The sequence below is a fragment of the Alligator mississippiensis genome, chromosome 1 (genome assembly GCF_030867095.1).
Source record: "Alligator mississippiensis isolate rAllMis1 chromosome 1, rAllMis1, whole genome shotgun sequence".
Taxonomy (NCBI): Eukaryota; Metazoa; Chordata; order Crocodylia; family Alligatoridae; genus Alligator; species Alligator mississippiensis.
In genome coordinates this window covers 180,840,066-180,857,284 of record NC_081824.1, presented here as the reverse complement: position 1 = coordinate 180,857,284, position 17,219 = coordinate 180,840,066, and the positions used below count along the sequence as shown (strand labels likewise).

Sequence of the window (17,219 nt, the reverse complement as noted above, 5' to 3'; positions counted from 1 at the left end):
GTATCTCGAATAACTACAGCTACTGGTAAATAACTTTTTTTTCAATGTTCCTGCTTTTCTGTTAATTTCTAAGGAGTCAAATATGCATTGGTTTAGTCTCCGTTTAGTTTGCAACTGCAAACAGTTAATTTCTAGTTCCTAGGACTGATGGACTGTTAATAAAATATGCAGAACTTATTGTATGTGTACTAATACATTGAAAGAAAACTAATTATGCTGACTAGGTGGTTTTAGGATAGCATTACAGAACATCTTGGTCACCTCTTTTTTTTTTTTTTAAAGCAAGGATAGACAAAGACATTTTTGTTAGATGGGATTTAGAAATAGGTTTGCAGTATTTGACTTCAGTGAGACTAACTTGTAAGGAGACCAGGATCCAGGTCCAAAATATATATTATTACAGGTAAAGCTACATTCTAGTTTATGCCAGTGCCCTGAAGTGAAACATATACTTCTCACTTGACTGGAAAAAATGATATAACATAAACCAATAAACATATACAATATTTTAGTAGCTTCTTTTCAGACTTAAATAATTAGTTCCTAATGAAGTACGGATTATCCTCTCAAATTGTATGAAGTGCATAGAAACCTTTTATTTAATAAATGCTAGGGCCTACTTTAAACTCTGTAAAAATGGAGGTTCAGAGTCCCTTGGTAACATCTTTCAGATAATAAGAACTTCCCCCAAATGTAGATGTTACTATAATAATAAAATATTATATTTTATCTGGTAGAATCTTGTGGATGGATGGGATCGTAAGTTGAATCTTTTTGCTCACACTCTGGAGGAATGGTTACTCTGTCAAAGGAACTGGATGTATCTTGAACCAATCTTTCATTCTGCAGAAATACAAAGGTAATAATGCATGCATGTCACAGTCATTTTATCAAAACAAGGAATCAAGTCCTCAGTAGTGTTTTAAGCCAGTAAGAAACAACGACTAATGCTCAGTGGAGGACTCCTAGGCATAAATACCTAGGTATGTAGACTTCTGTTGAAGCATACAGCTCTGTGAATAGTTAATTGCTTTGTAGCTGCTCTGGTGCTGTATATGTTAGTATATGAGTTCAAAAGTGTGAATCTGGAAAGCAGTATAAAGTGTGTAAGAAAAAGATCTTAAAGTAAATTGACAAATACAAATCAGAATGAAAAACATTTTGATATTGCATTCTAGAAATTGATTTCTAATATTATCTGTGATTTAAATAGGCAGCTTCCAGAAGAAGCAACTCTTTTCTCTCAGGTCAATAACAAATGGAAAGAGATCATGGTACATACAGAGGAAGACCCAAATGCTCTTAGGGCAGCTACAGCTGCAGGAGTCCTTGAGATGCTGCAGACCAACAATGCACATCTTGAGAAAATACAGAAGTCAATTGAGGTAAAACCACACCAGGGTTTTGAATATCCCCAGCTGCTTCTTATCCACTAGACCAAGCTATAAGCCTTTGTTTTTGTGACAAAAAGTCCATATATTCAAGAAGCATTATTGAATTGCGGCTGAGTGAGATATTTTGAGATGCTTAACAATACATGTTGTTTTCAGAGGACAAACCTATTAATGTCCTTTTCAATGTCACTTATTATAAATGCATTTAACCTTCTAGATAAGGCCTAATGAAGTGATAAATCACTTACCAGAGTAATTAAACTTCAGTTTACTCTTATGTTTATACCAGTGTAGCATAAGATAATATTTCTGTCAATTAATAAAGAAGTTGGCTTGGATTTTACTGTACACCAGAGTAGTAGAAAAGGTTCTGTTGTATCACAAATGAGCAGTAATATCTTACAGAAGGATCTGTTTTTGCACTGACAATGGCAGCTCAATCTGATAGCTTTTTTTCTTGTTTTTGTAGGAAACTGCATCTGCCCCAGATTTTCAGTCCATATACTTTTAGTCAAATCCTCATTTTTTTGAAATGTTAAGTCTTTCAATTTTTGTGGCTCTTCTAATACACAAATTGGAGAATTTAGAAACTCAGAAATTTGTCCATGATGGAAGCTGAAACAGTTCTGGAGCTGCAGCCTTCATGAGGGGAATTCCTAGGCCTTCTAAATGCTGGATACTGTAAGGGAAGAGAGGCAGGGGACAAATCAGTCTAATAAACCATGCATACTCTCTCTGGTAGCATCTGCTCGACCACTGTGAGATGCAATATACTGAGCTAAATAGATCTTTGGTCAGAGCCAGTATGACATTTTTTTCTTATTTTGGTTCTTTGGTCTACAGCTGTGAAATTATATCAAAAATGACTAAAAAGGGAAGCACGTATTTTTGTTTTAAGTGAAATGTTTTCTGCAACAGTAAGCTGGCAGAGAAATAATGTATGTTGGCTCTTTCCATTGTCTGATGTTCTGTGCAAAGCGTTTTTATCATCAGAGCTGCCATCTCTGCTAGGATGAAATTTGTAGGATCATAGAAGGACTAGAAGGGACCTCATAAGATCATCCAGTCCAGGCCCCTGCTCAAGGCAGGAACTTCCCTGACAAAACCATCCCAGCCAAGTGTCTGATCATCCTGCTTTTGAATATTTCCAAGGATGGAGATGTCACAGTTTCTCTAGATAATGGGTTCAAATGCTTGACCACCCTCATAGTCAGAAAGTTCCTCCTAATCGCCAGCCTAAATTTCATCTGCTACAGCTTGAGACCATTGCTCCTAGTTCTGTCTCTTTCAGCTACAGAGAAAAACCCATCTCCATCCTCTGTAACCATGCTTCAGGTATTTGAAGATTTATCAAATTCCCCTTCATTCTTCTCTTCAGGCTAAATGTCTATATTTCTTTTGGTTTTTCCTCATAAGTCTTGCTTCTCAGGCATTTAATGATTTTTGTCACTCTGCTCTGGACTCTCTCCAGGCTCTCTACATTATTCTTGAGCTGTGGAGCCCAAAACTGGACACAGTAGTCCAGATGAGGCCTCACCAGTGCTAAATAGAAGGAAAATCACTTCCTTTGATTTTTCAAGTGATATTTTGGTTAATACAATCCAGTAGGCTGTTGATCTCATTTTATAAAAAGAGCAACACTGTTGGCTTATATTCAGTTTATGTTCTACTTTAAGCCCCGGACCCTTTTCTGCAGTACTGCAGCCTAGCCAGTCATTCTCCAGCCTTTATTTGTGCATGTCATTATTCTGTCCCAAGTGCAGGAGTGTGCACTTGCCCTTGTTTAATCTCACCTGATTGTGGACCATTTCTCCAGTCTATCATGGTCATTCTGGATACTAGCTCTACTCTCCAGTGTGTGCAGTCCCATTCAGCTTACGTCATCCACAGACTTGCTAAGTATGCACTCGATCCCATCATAGATTCATAGTTGTTAGGGTCGGAAGGGACCTCAATAGATCATCGAGTCCGACCCCCTGCATAGGCAGGAAAGAGTGCTGGGTTCAGATGACCCCAGCTAGATGCTTATCTAACCTCCTCTTGAAGACCCCCAGGGTAGGGGAGAGCACCACCTCCCTTGGGAGCCCATTCCAGACCTTTAAGTCATTATCTAAGTCATTAATGAAGATGTTGAACAATATTGGCCCCAGGACATACCCCTGGGGAACCCCACTTGATACCTCCCAGCTAGGCATTGAGCCATGGATCATTGTGCTCAGCAAGTAGTCATCAATCCATCTTACAGTACTTTCATCTGGCCTGTATTTTCTTAGCTTATTAATGAGACTGTTGTGGGAGACTGTCAGAAACTGTGCTAAAGTCAGGGTATTTCACATCCACTGGTCTTCCTCCATCCACAGAGCCTGTTATCTTTATTACAGAAGGAAATCAGGTTGGCCAGACCCAACCTGCACTTGATGTTCATGCTGGTTCCTGATTCCCTTGTTCATCTCTTGGTGCTTCACAGTAGATTTCTTGAGGATCTGCTACATGATCTTTCCAGGTGTCAAGGCTTGTAGTACATTGGTTTTGTTGTGCAGTGATTGCTGTAATGATGAGCTTTGTGACTTGGTGGAGGAGACAAGGGTACTTAATATTAGGCAACTTAACTTTTCATTTTGTCATTTTTGTAGTTTTGCTTTACATATTTCTTAAACATACGGACCATAACTGATCTGACTTCTTGTGGATCACTGAATATTATGCTGCCATTAGACAGGAGTAACCAAACCATATGCATCTGCTTCTTGAGGAGGAGCTTTTATTTGTTTGTCTTCATGATGTAAAAACTGAGAGTGAACTGGGGACAGGATTTTTTATTTGCATGGATCCCAGGGGTTATATTCGGCTTGTTTCCAGTAGCCAGACAAACCTTCATAGTTTCATAGTAGCTAGGGTCAGGAGGGACCTGAACAGATCATCTAGCCTGACCCCTTGCCACAGGCAGGAATGAGTGCTGGGTTCACAAGACCCCAGACAGGTGATCGTCCAACCTCCTCTTGAATTTGCCCAAGGTAGGGGCGAGGACCACCTCCCTAGGAAGTTGGTTCCAGATTTTGGCCACCCTAACTGTAAAATATTGCCTTCTGATCTCCAACCTAAACCTATTCTCCATCAGCTTATGACCATTGTTCCTCATCACCCCAGGTGGTGCTGGGGAGAAAAGAGCTCTGCCTATTTGCTGTTGATCCCCCTGATGAGCTTATAGGCAGCCACCAGGTCCCCCCTCAGCCTCCTCTTGCTGAGGCTGAACAGGTTCAGCTCCTTCAGTCTCTCCTCATATGGCCTGTCCTGCTGCCCTCTCACCAAGCAGGTGGCCCTCCTCTGAACGCTCTCCAGGCTGGCCACATCCCTTTTGAAGTGCGGTGCCCAGTACTGGACGCAGTACTCCAACTGCGGCCTGACCAAAGTCACATAGAGGGGGAGTATCACCTCTCTGGACCAGCTTGAGATGCATCTTTGGATGCATGACAAGGTATGGCTGGCCTTGCTGGCTGCGGTCTGGCATTGGCGGCTCCTGTTCATCTCGGAGTCAATAATGACTCCGAGATCCCTTTCCGCCTCTGTGCTTTCAAGAATGGAACTCCCCAGCCTGTATGTATGCTGTGGATTCCTTCTCCCAAGGTGCAACACCCTGCCTTTGTCTACATTGAACCCCATCCTATTGTCATCTGCCCACTTTTGTAGTCTGTCTAAATCTAGTTGCAGCCTCTCTCTCCCTTCAAGTGTGTCCACCTCGCCCCACATCTTAGTGTCATCAGCAAACTTAGACAGCGTGCTTTCCACCCCCTCGTCTAAGTCACTGATGAAGATGTTAAACAGCGTGGACCCAAGGACTGAGCCCTGGGGTACCCCACTGCTCACATCTTGCCAGTTTGAGTACAACCCATCCACCACTACTCTCTGGGTGTGCCCCATCAGCCAATTTTTTACCCATCCAACTGTGCATGCATCAATGCCACAGTCACTTAATTTATTCATGAGGATGGAGTGAGAGACAGTGTCAAAGGCCTTCTTAAAGTCTAGAAAGACTATGTCCACAGCAACATCATCATCCTTGGTCGTAAAAGGCAATCAGGTTGGTCTGGCAAGATTGTCCCTACCTCTGGTAGGTAGGATATTCCGGTCCCTGTTCAGGAAAACAGAGGCAAAGAAACTGTTAAAAATATCAGCTTTCTTGTCTGGCGTGGCCACCAGATTACCGTTTGTGTCTTGCAGGGGCCCTACACTGCCTGGTGCCCTCTTCTTGTTCCCAATGTACTTGAAAAAGGACTTCTTGTTGTCCTTAATCCTGGACACTAGCATGAGTTCCATCTCTGCCTTGGCCTTCCTAATAGCCCTCCTACACTCCCGGGCCAAGGAGGAATACTCCTCCTTGGTGATAGTTCTTCCCTTCCACTGGTTGTACGCCTCCCTTTTAGTCTTCAGGCATTGCTGAATGCCCTTGCTGAGCCAAAGGGGTTTCTGAGCACCCTTACCCACCTTGCTTCTCTCACCTTATTTATGTAACAGATGCATGTTTTATTTTGGTCCTGTGAATAGGATGAAAAAGATAATGACTAGGCACATTGTCAGTAAAGACAAGCATGAGGATTCTGTACTACCCAAAAGAAGCTGGCCTTTCCGTTGATAGGGAATAAATTATGATCAAGTAATTACAGTTGAAGTCTGTGATTGTGCCTTCATTCATGTGCAAAATATTTTTTAAATTACTAATTGTCATTAAGTCAATAAGTCCTTGTTAAATGATTAGTATAACTGAATATTCTGTTATTGATAGAATAATGTAATAAAGCTCTGCAATATACCACTGTAATTCTGAATTTTCTAACTATTTAAGATGATTTTGTTTCTCACATGACCTGCAATAGAAGCAGTTTCTTTTTAAAGCATATTATAGGTCTTCCATTAAGTGGCTGGAATGATTTTAAAATAGAAGCTTGTAGTACATATGTAACTATAAAAAAAATGAGAAATGTGTTAGAAATGAGAAAAATATGTTTCTACCAGATACCTAACCTAAACAAATTTAATTTACTACAGATTTCTCTTGTGAAAAGTTCTTTAACATGACAAAAGCTTGAAAAGTAAAGTTTGATAGTAGTAACTTTTTCTAAAAGAAGCTGCCAGGAAAGACTCTCTTCATTGTATGTATCTAGAATACATTATAACAACAGGTAGTTCATTAGAGTGAATATTTTTGGATGTGTTAAACTTGCTCTTCATTGTTTGCTTCAGCTATCAGTAGGACAATTGGAGGATACTGAACATTTGTGGGAGTGGACTAGGAATGAGTTTTTCTTTCCTAGTCTGGAATAAACATTAGAGAACTACGTTCTTGTCTAGACACCATGCTATTTGAAGGCCTGCTTTGATTTTACTTATATGAATTTAAATGTTATCTTCTGAAATTTTGTGTTTTAATCTGAAATATCTATAAATAATACCACAGTTCTTTGCTGAGACTAGTTTATCATTTCACACCGGGAAAAGCAAAACCAAAATGATAACAAATCAATCGTTAAAAAAATTGGATGTCTGCCACAGTGGGTGGATTACTGTAGGATTAGTCTTTAATAGGAAGTTTGAATATAAAGGCGGTGGAGAAAGGGTACTTAGCTTTCTAGGAAAGAGGGTGGTCCAAGTATAATGGGTAAAGTAAAAGAAGGCAGGCCTCAAGCCATCTAGGGAAAAAAGTAATAAATTGGAAGCGATGAGTAATAAGAGTATGAGAATGAATTCAGGAGAAATAAGTAGATGTAATGCAGCATTTTGGAGGTGGTAAACTTCAAATCATACTCTAGAATATTTTTACATTTTTCTTTAAAATTATTTTAACTTTATTATGGAATCCAATTTATCAAATAATAAATTTAACATTTAAAGATGCACCCAATCTCTTTATGTATATTTTAAGACAGATATTTAAAATTATTTTTAATTTTTTTTCCCCTTGTGGGGTGGGAAACAGGATTATCTTGAAATTAAGCGAATGATTTTCCCAAGATTTTACTTTCTCAGCAATGCCGAACTTCTTGACATTTTAGCTGAAAGCAAAAATCCTGATGCTATACAGGTAACATTTCAGTACTACTTTCTAGGAACATTCTTTTTGGGTTTGATAATAAAAGTGACAGACTGTTGATATTTTACCATCCCATTTTCTTTTACATCTTTTACACAGCCTCATCTTGTAAAATGTTTTGCAAATATAAGGAAGCTATATATACGCAGGCATGAACAGAACCCTACAGTGGTGGTGATGATCAGATCTGCTGAAGAAGAGACTCTTCAAGTGCCAAAGTATGATCTGCATTTGTGAATGATAAATACAATAGAAATTTGAAGCAGGAAAAAAAAGACATTTCTGTTGTGGTTGGGTTTTTTTGTTCCCAGATGGATCTCTCTCATAAACTTTATAATTTTGGAAGGATATTTCAATATAGATAGAGGTAGTTTAGGATTTTGCTGTAGTTAAGAAACTGTTTCCACAATTACAGCTCTGGCTATCACCTAACAGTGTATCATTTTAAATATTTTGAACATTTGTGCCATGGAGCTCTTACCACAGGCTTTTATAAATCCTCAAGGGGACCTTTTCAGTCTTGGAGAAAGTAGATACAGTTTCCATTGATGTGAATGGAATTTACTAGTTTCAGACCTGAAATTGAATGTTGAGACAGTTGTTAATACTACATACAAGGATTAAGTACGTCTCTCTTCTGTTTATAACATGCATAATTCCATATAAATTCAGAAGATCCTCAGATTTGTTGCATAACAACCAGTACACACTTTGTGTTAGAAAAAATACATTCTGTAGCCTAGTCTCCTCTAATACTAGAATCTGTAGCCTGTCCCTCTTCTCTGCAATTGTGGAGGCTGTTCAAAATTATCATGGAACCCATTCTGACCATTCCCTCTCTTCTGGTTTTCTGTCAGAATTTCTGCCTGACTTGAATTGCACCTTGCCATTTCTTTACTTTGATGTTTTTCAGGCAGTTTCAAGCAACATATAACAATTTTTTCCTTTTCCCTACATCAGGTGTTTTAAATTTGTTGTACCATTAGTCTGCAGATTTGTCACTGCAGTGCCTAATTGCTGGGATTCATTTACTCCTCTCCCTGGGCATGGCCAGTCTGTCTCGGGCAAATCTAGGTTAATCTAAGCAAAATCTTTACATGGGGCAGCATTTATAGTTTTTCTGAAGAGGGGGAATGACGGTCTGCCTCCCCTTTTTCCCAGCATGAATAAGGTACCCTAACCTAGAAGCAGTAGGGCAAAACATCAAGAGAGACGTGTCTAAAAGTTTCAAAGCATTTGCTATAAAAAGAAGCAAGAAACTTTTCCTTGGACCATAGCTGAACAGACATTTCTACGAAGTTAGTTCAGAATAGCAAATAATATATTGATTATAGGGATCTTTTGTTCTCTCTGTCTCAGGATGACCTTATTTACCCACATAACACCCCCCCCCCCAAAAATTAGTCCTCCAAAATTGTATTCTTTGTCTTGAGTGGGGAACCTGATTTTCTGCCCAGGACGGAAGCATGGAGACACTGTAAAATGGCTCTTGCTTCTGTTTTCTTCTCCTCTCCCCCAGCAGCTGCATGAGGAGGGGTGGAGTTCAGTCTTAAGTAGGAGCTACAGTTTTAACCTTTCCACAGGTGAATTAGAGCAGTAACAGAACCTAATCTTCAGCTCAATCATCTTCCTTTTCATGCTCAAGCAAAGCTACAGTTTTAACCTTTTCAGAGATGAATTGACTTATTTTCCCCAAGCAGGAAAGAGGGAGGATGAGTGAGCTAAATATTACTAGCAAGGTCAGAACCAGGCAGCAATAATTCTGGGGGAAAAAATTCTTCATTCTGCCTTCCTAAAAACAAGGTGTATGTCTTTATTTGGGGTATGCAAAAAATAGTATCAGTTACTTCTACACCTTGGGGTCTCTTCTTCAGTCAGATCCCTGGACTGCTTCTGTCTTTTACTATTGCAATATCCAAGAGACTAAGACAATTTGCTTCAGTTTGTTTCTGTTTTTTGCCCAAATTTTTACTTTTTTGTTTTTTGTTTTTCTTTTTCTTTACATAATACTTGTCCTTGCAAAATACCATCAGTTCTTTAGTCTTATACTTTGGATTTGATGTATCTACAAAATGTTCAGCAAATTCAAAGACTGCATATATCATGACTTTAAATGTTCTTTGTTGTGTTCTCAGCTCAATGTTTTCTACTGAGCCCTTACTTTTGAGCTATTCTTTGGCATCATCAGGGATTGTATCTATTACACATCCTTCAAGCAACATGGGCCTATTTTGAGTGTGTTTCTCTACTGGCTGTTCAGTATAGGGCTTGGTCTCCAGCAGATGAGTTTGAGTTTGGTTTCCTTGAGTCCAGTTTAAGATTTTTTTTTAATAACTCAACAGTTACATGACAGCCTTTTGAAAGAGAACTTTAACCTGCTGAATTTGATCATAATACCTCTGACCTTAGACATTTATCTTCATGTAACATCATTACCTCTTTTAGAAACTTGCCCTTTGTTGGCAAACTAATGTCACCAAAATCATACTTAATTTTTAAATAGATTTTATCCCACAGGATGGATATGTGCATGGGATTGTCTATCTATTCAGAGAGAATGGATTTTCCATTCTATCTGGATGGGTTTTCCTTAGATACCCTGCTTTCTGGCATTGATAGCATATGGACTCAGGTCTCCAATTATACATCATTTTAGTTACTTCCCACTCTCTTGGAATTGAATTCTGCCATCTTACACCTCCCTGAACGGGGTGAAGAGCCCTCTCTCCAGCATATGAAGCACACAATTCTTCCCATACTTTTCTAGTTCCAACACATCTTATTTCAGCACCTACATTGTTATGACTCAGTGTCTGATATACTCCTGACAACTTTGCAGCATGTCTACCGGTTCAGTATGCTCTGGAATCTCAAATTCTTTTCATGCATCATGCATACCATACCATAGTTTTTCCATGGCACAGCTGTGCTACTGCATCAGCTGCTTCAGGATATCCTCCCTGCTGGCTGACCTTTTCCAACTTCTAGGTCTGTATCTCAAACTCTTGTTCCGTTTTGGAAAAAATAGTCTTTCAGCAAGCTTTTGTCCTGCCTAGGCTAGGCTATGTCCTGATTACTGGGGCCTTTCATTTTCTGAGTACTGTCACCTTCCAGGTCTCCAGGCTGGTTCTACCACCTGCAGCATTTTTATTACTCCAACCTATTGGCCTTCACTACTCTGGTCCTTTGACTTCACCACTTCAGCTGCCACAATCTCCCAGTATCAGAGGAAGGTGTGAAACCTGCGCGTCAACTGCATCTCCCAGCCCCAGGGGCTCCATGCACCCCCCAGGGCTGGGAGATTGCAGCCACACTCCACAGCTGCCAGGATGCAGCTGGGTCCCAGCATCAGGAGGCACGCAGCTGCAGGACTCTGGGTCCTAGCAGCTGTAGGTGCTGCTAGGGGCTGCTGGGGCTGAGAATCCCCTCCGTTGTGGGACTCCTAGGCCCGGCTGAGCATGGTGCACACCTGCAGCTGGGGGGAGGAGGGGGCAGCAGCAGGGAAGATCCTGCTACACATGCAAATTGAAGCTTGATAGCAACCAGCTATAAAGTTAGTATACATTTTCAAAGCCTAACTTTATAGCTGATTGGAGCTTTTTATAATGTGATAGGTACTTCACACATGTAGCTGTTCTCAAGGTAACTGTGCAATTAACCAGTTAATTGTACAATACTGTAATGTGCAGAGGGGGCCTCAGTCTTCACCAATGGTTCCTTGATCTTTTGGATGGGGTTAACTTAGTCCACAGTGGGTGTGTCTACATGCTCATGCCTTTGCTACTGTGTATTACATTTAGTACCTCTAATACAGGGACAGGCAAGTATTTTGGGTAGAGGGTTTGACAAGCCATCGAGGGCCACGTGACAGGCAGCCATGGGCAGCTAAATATTAATTTTCTAAATTTTTTAGGGGCCCCACAGGCCAGATAGAATGGCCTGGCGGGCTGCATTTTGCCCACCCCTGCTCTAATATGAGGTACTAAATGAAGGCACGCACTAAGCTGTCCTAACACTTGGTAGTAAAAGTGAATACCTTTTTAGTGCCTAATTCTACTTCACATTAGCACTGTTTTTACCATGATGCTTTAATGCACAGTAGAATAAGCTACTGTGCATTAAAGCACACGTGTAGACACACCTAGTCTTGTCTAAGAGGCAGATTTGTTTTTCAGAATCTGGCAAAGAATGTTTTATGAAAACTCTTTGATCTAGCTTGCTTTCTTCCTGGGCTTGAATATAAGGATCCAGAAGAATAGCTCCAGAATCTTTAAAGGTCTAAAGGGCTTCACCATTTTTTTAAATTAGAAAAAGACTACTCTCAAAGGAAAGCTCTCAAATGTTGTTTGGACTTCCCAGGGAATTCCTGAAGAATGGAGCCAGTCAGATTTTGCCAGAGCAACTGATGTAGCCATACTACATTCTATCATGTGAACATGATCCTCACAGGTTGTAAAGTGTTAAGTGTCATCTGACATTCAGATTCAATGATCTTAGCCCCTCTTAGGCATTGTCTAGGGCTCAGCTCTGATTTGGGCTTCCAGCAGTGGGGCCTTAGCAGCTGGGGACTCAAGCATACCCCACACATGCTCTGCTTATTCAAGGTCCCAGGTACACTCCAAACTCAGAATTTTGCCATTGAGGCTTCTCTTAGATTATCTCCAGCTCATTTCCATGCCCACCAGACACCAAAGTTTGAGAGCAGGCACAGAAGGACAAGTGTGGAACAGCCTTACTGACATATAGTTGCAGATTCAGGTAGAGAGGACATGGGTGACTGGTTCTTTATCTTCATTGCCTTTCTTTCTCTGCCTCTGCTTCCCTCCAAGCCTCTTACCCTTGCTCTGCACTGGGCTGCTCACTATTGCTACAGGGCCAGGCTAGGGCCATGCTTAGTGCCCCAGGCTGCAGCATGGATAGAGCCTGCCATCACGGAGCTAGAATAAGGCAAAAAGGAAGATGGACAGACTGTGGAGGGCAGGAGATGGTGGGATGTGGGGGGAGAAAGAGGTTGCAGTGGGGAGACGATAGGGTGCAGAGGCTGGGGGCGGGGAGGGGAGGAGGAGCAGCTGGCAGCAACTGCAGCTATGGCCATGACCAAAGTTAGGGGCCCGAGCCACAGCAGCTGCTTGCTGCCACCTTCCTTGTACTCTATTCTAAGACGAGGGGCTTTTTCCCTCATGTTAAATGGGAGGTCAAAAACCTTATTTTGGTATCAAGTAAATATGGTAGTATTAGCAGGATTAATAGTTTCTCCCTTGGAGTAATGTTATTAATCTGTTTCCTTCACTGTTTACATACGACACCACTTTTTAATATTTATTACATAAAATCAGGTTCCTCTTTACATAGCATTTCATAAGAACAGAATCACTCTCTAGTATTATTCCAAATTCCTTTCCTTTCATATATCTTATTTTCTTGCATATAACATGCCCCTGAGTATATGCACACCCTATTTTTGTAAGGCCCCAAGAAGGAAAAAAAAGTCTTTCCATGGAGTATGTGTAAGTGCCACAGATCCGGAGTCTCCAGGGTTGGGGGCAGGTTAGTAAAGTTAATAAACTGGGGAAAGGTATAGTCCAGTAGAAATGATTATGCCATTTATTCAAGTAAGATTGTAGGAATGCTATTGTAACTCTTCAAAATAAGTAATAACAATAAATGAACTTTTGAAATACTGTTTTTATAGGAGTGTTCGTGTCAGAGGTCCTGTTGAGCAGTGGCTAGGAAATGTAGAAAGCAGCATGTTTGATATGGTAAAAAGGTAAGAATATGTTTTTCATTTGCTAATAAACATGCTATGCCAGGCATTTGGTTATGTTTATATTTATGGCAGCAGCACCCAGAGACTCTTTTACTGGAATCTTACTGAACTTTGTGGTATACATAGATAATCTGTGCCTCCAAAGATCTTAAAACCATTTTAAAAATCAACAAAAGGATTATCATGACTGCCATCTAGAATTAAAAGGGAACAGATCAAATACAAAGTTTAAGGCTGTGTTTGGGAGCAGTTGCATGTAAGTGTCTTCAGAAGTTATTTTAGATTGCTAGACTTAGCTTTTTCAAGAGACCTGAGCATTAATCCACTACTCCTGGAGCATGACTGCAGTTGCAGGATGTGAGCTGTCAGTTGGCCTAGATGCATAAAGTTGTTGGCAGGTAGAGCATTAAGATTTATAGCTACCTTGAATGATTGATTGTTATTCATTAGACCTGGCTCTTCAAAGCCCTGTCTGAACTTTTGTGATTAGACCCAGTACGATCTTTACTAAGGCAATAGGGGAGATTGGGGAGAGGGAGTGGGGGGGGGGGGGGGGGGAGTAAAAGTAGTAGTAAATTGATATAATATAGCACAAGTAACAGACACTGATGAAGTGCTGTGATTTTTGTTTTTTGCATTCTGAATGCTTTTATTCTCTGGAATGGGAATGCCATTAGTCCCATTTGACTAATGTCTCGCAGAGATCATGCAATTTGTTTCATGAACAAAATGTTAGACTGTAGAAACATCTCTTAAGGGCTTGATGAAGGGTACCAGATGTATGGTTCTAAGTATCTGCAAATGGCATTGAGGTTGCCGAGCATTAGCCATGTTGAACCCCTAGTGATCTGGTATAGCACAAAAAATACTCAGAACAGCAAAATGTGTTTGTTTTAAATACTCCCCACATTAGCTAGGGATTCTTCAATGTGATTCAAAACCTTGGCATATAGCAGCCTCATAACTGGTGAAGGGCATTTTGTGATTGATCACTTAATTTATGCTGATGGTATGATATATTTGTAGATTTGTAAACCTTGGAATCATAGAGTGGAATAAAGTGAAATTTAAACAGTGGTTTCTGACTCATCCAGGACAAGTGGTACTCCTTGTGGTAAGTATTGTTGACAACTCATTCAAACCTGAAAATAACATTACCATTTCACTTTAGAATTTTTATTCATTGAAAATTTGTTTTTAATATTTGAATCTTGTTAGTAATGCTATATAGAAGTGCTTTTCTAAACTTATTTGTAAAATGCTTGACAGGTTGATGAAAATATGATTCATTGATTTACGTCTTTTAATTTCTGTAGTTGAATACTGTTCCTACAGTCTGGAACATTTTAACAGTTCTCTGGAGGAGGGACCATTTTGTATTCAGCAGATAAGATGAAAGAGAAGGTAGTTTTGACATTGGACCGCAAATTTAATAGACTTAAAGTAGGGGGAAAGTAGGTAGAAAGTATTTTAAGGGCTGTGACAGAGGTTCACTGTATACCCAGGAGAAAAATTATTGATTCATGATGATTTTATATAAGTACCATTTAAGAATGTGAAAAACATTAATATAATTTCTGAACTCAAAAATCTAAAAAAAAATACAGAAGAATATGGGGGGAAGGTTAAGGTCAATACAATCTTTAGTGTTTGAAAAGCTTACTTATTTGTGAAAGGCTTGTTTATACGTGCTGTAATGTCTTTTTTTTTTTTTTTTTTGCCTGTGTGTTCAAAAAGGAGTTATCAGTAATAAAAGAAACTGCAATTAATGCTACTAGGATAATTCTGCTTTTTTTTTTAGAGCCAAATCATGTTTAATAAGGATTGTACAAGAAGCTTCCAGAGTTCTGACCAAAAAAAGGAATGCATGGGTGTTCATGACAAATTAGTGCATTGTCTTGAGCAGCTTGCTGAGATGGTGTCTGACATTCTGCCACTTCACAAGCAAACCACACTGGAAGCATTTCTTACTCTGTACATCCACTGTAGAGACATACTATCTAGTCTGATGGAGAAACAAATCTTCAAACTGGATGATTTTGAATGGACAAGGTACAGTTGTTTTAAAGTATTATAGCCCTGAATAGTAGCACTATCTGTTATAAAGGCTGCCAGACATTTCCTATTACGAGATTGTTCCAGTGATATATTTTTTTTTAACTTTGCCAAACTTTAAGCATATGGTACTGCATACAGCATATCTACCCAGGCTGGGATGAAAAATGAGTTGTAGAAGTAGGGCTGGCTAGGCAAGGAAAACGAGGTTAGGATGAGGAGCCAGGAGTGAGAAAGAGGCAAGTGCAGGAAAAGGTACAGGAACAGGATGATTGGAATGGGGTAGGAGTTGAGTACAATCTCCTTTTAGAGCCAAAGATTCTTTTTTGAGTGACTGTCTAAATATACATTCCAGTGAGCAGTCATCCCCAAATAGGGCAGCAGTCAGTGGAGGAGCCCACACTCACCTGTGTGGATGTTCATCTATAGTACATATAAGGCAATGTGGCTTCATTTGTCAAAAAGCGTGTTATGGACTAAAAGCAGTCTGGCATCTTGATGCATCTTCTGCATTCAGCTCAGACACTACTTTGCCTTAGCAGTACCCAGGTGTTGCATATATGTCCATCATACTTTGCACTTCCCACTTGCTTCCTTGGTATCCTGACTCAATACAGAGCATTTCTGCTGTCCTTACCAAATGGAGGTTTGGGGCATTAAACTCTGTTTGTAGGCTTTACCATTGACTTCATAGCCATAGCATCATACCAAATGGAAACCAGCCTGGTGTCATACCAGTCACTGACATTGAGACCAAAGCATGAGGCAGTGCATAGTCAGTTGTCCAATGAGTTGTTGCCTTTAGAATCTAACTCCAACAATGATCATGGCAATGACCAGGTCTCTGATCAATCCTGCAGATGTTCATGAAGACTGTCTTCCAGCTTTTCTCACCTCTCTTTCAAATACAGGGTTGTGGGTCATCCACCCAGAGACTCTGATATCCTGCTCTTGGTCTCAAGGCTCATTCCTGGCTTTGCTCACTTGCCCTCTTGGCTCTGGGTCACTCTGACTGCAGGGCTTTTTAAGGACAGAACACACAGCTTGAGATTACTCTAATTCTTTAGCCTTCAATACTGTTCTGCCATCATCATCAGCCCCTAACAAGGACTTATCAGAACTGTGAACCCAACCTTGTATCTTTATCATCCCCAAATGGGGTAGCAGTCATTCAGCCACTCTGTTAGATGCAAGAGGCAAACATTTTTGGGTGATATCCTTTATTGAAATAACATATGGATTAGCTCTTAGACATAGACATATAGATAAGCTTTTAGGTATGAAGTACCTCTCATCAGACCTGGGGATCCAGGAATCCAGAGTGGCCCTAACAAACTCCAGTCACTGTACTGGAAGTAGGTTTGACTTCTAAGCTTATATCTTAAACCCCAGGGTCTAAAACAAATATAGGGTAGTGTGGAAATCCCCCACTTAATGGGAACACCTGCCTTTCATCAGCCAGTCATTCAAATCCAAGTATGTCATATTATTGTTGAGATATTGACTCGAAGTGGGGAAGACCTTTAGTTTAAAAGCAGCTTGCTTGTGTTTATGTTGTGTTTAAACTGGAAACCGGTAGACTGGATTGTGGCTACAGGGGAAACCAGGGAGGGGTCCTTGTGGGGCATTCAGTAGCAGACAGCCCAGCCCAGGTCAGGGACCAGAGGGCTGAAGATGGAGACAGTCAGGGCAGCATGGCCTGGGGTCAGGGACCCAGTGGCTCAGGGCAGAGATGGTGTGGCCATTCCAGCCTGGGGTCAGGAACTCTGGGGCCTGAGGGCTGGCCCAGAGCATGTGAGTGCAAGATGGGTCTGGGGCCCTGGAGCCAAGGTCCAAGGTATCAGACCTGGGATGAGAGGCACAGTGGGAATAAAAGGGGCAAGGTTGGGAAGACCAAGGCCCAGACACAGAGATTCAA

At 40.6% G+C, this 17,219-nt stretch overlaps 1 protein-coding gene across 1 annotated transcript in view; it reads left to right on the top strand.

Moving 5' to 3' along the window:
- DNAH14 (dynein axonemal heavy chain 14) overlaps positions 1 to 17,219 on the top strand; it is a 277,358-nt gene that overhangs the window by 25,781 nt on the left and 234,358 nt on the right. The window contains exons 6-12 of the mRNA XM_019483009.2: positions 738 to 859; positions 1,214 to 1,385; positions 7,366 to 7,470; positions 7,579 to 7,697; positions 13,172 to 13,246; positions 14,273 to 14,360; positions 15,048 to 15,298. Of these exons, the coding sequence (XP_019338554.2) occupies positions 738 to 859; positions 1,214 to 1,385; positions 7,366 to 7,470; positions 7,579 to 7,697; positions 13,172 to 13,246; positions 14,273 to 14,360; positions 15,048 to 15,298 (932 nt within the window). The remainder of the gene's footprint in view (positions 1 to 737; positions 860 to 1,213; positions 1,386 to 7,365; positions 7,471 to 7,578; positions 7,698 to 13,171; positions 13,247 to 14,272; positions 14,361 to 15,047; positions 15,299 to 17,219) is intronic.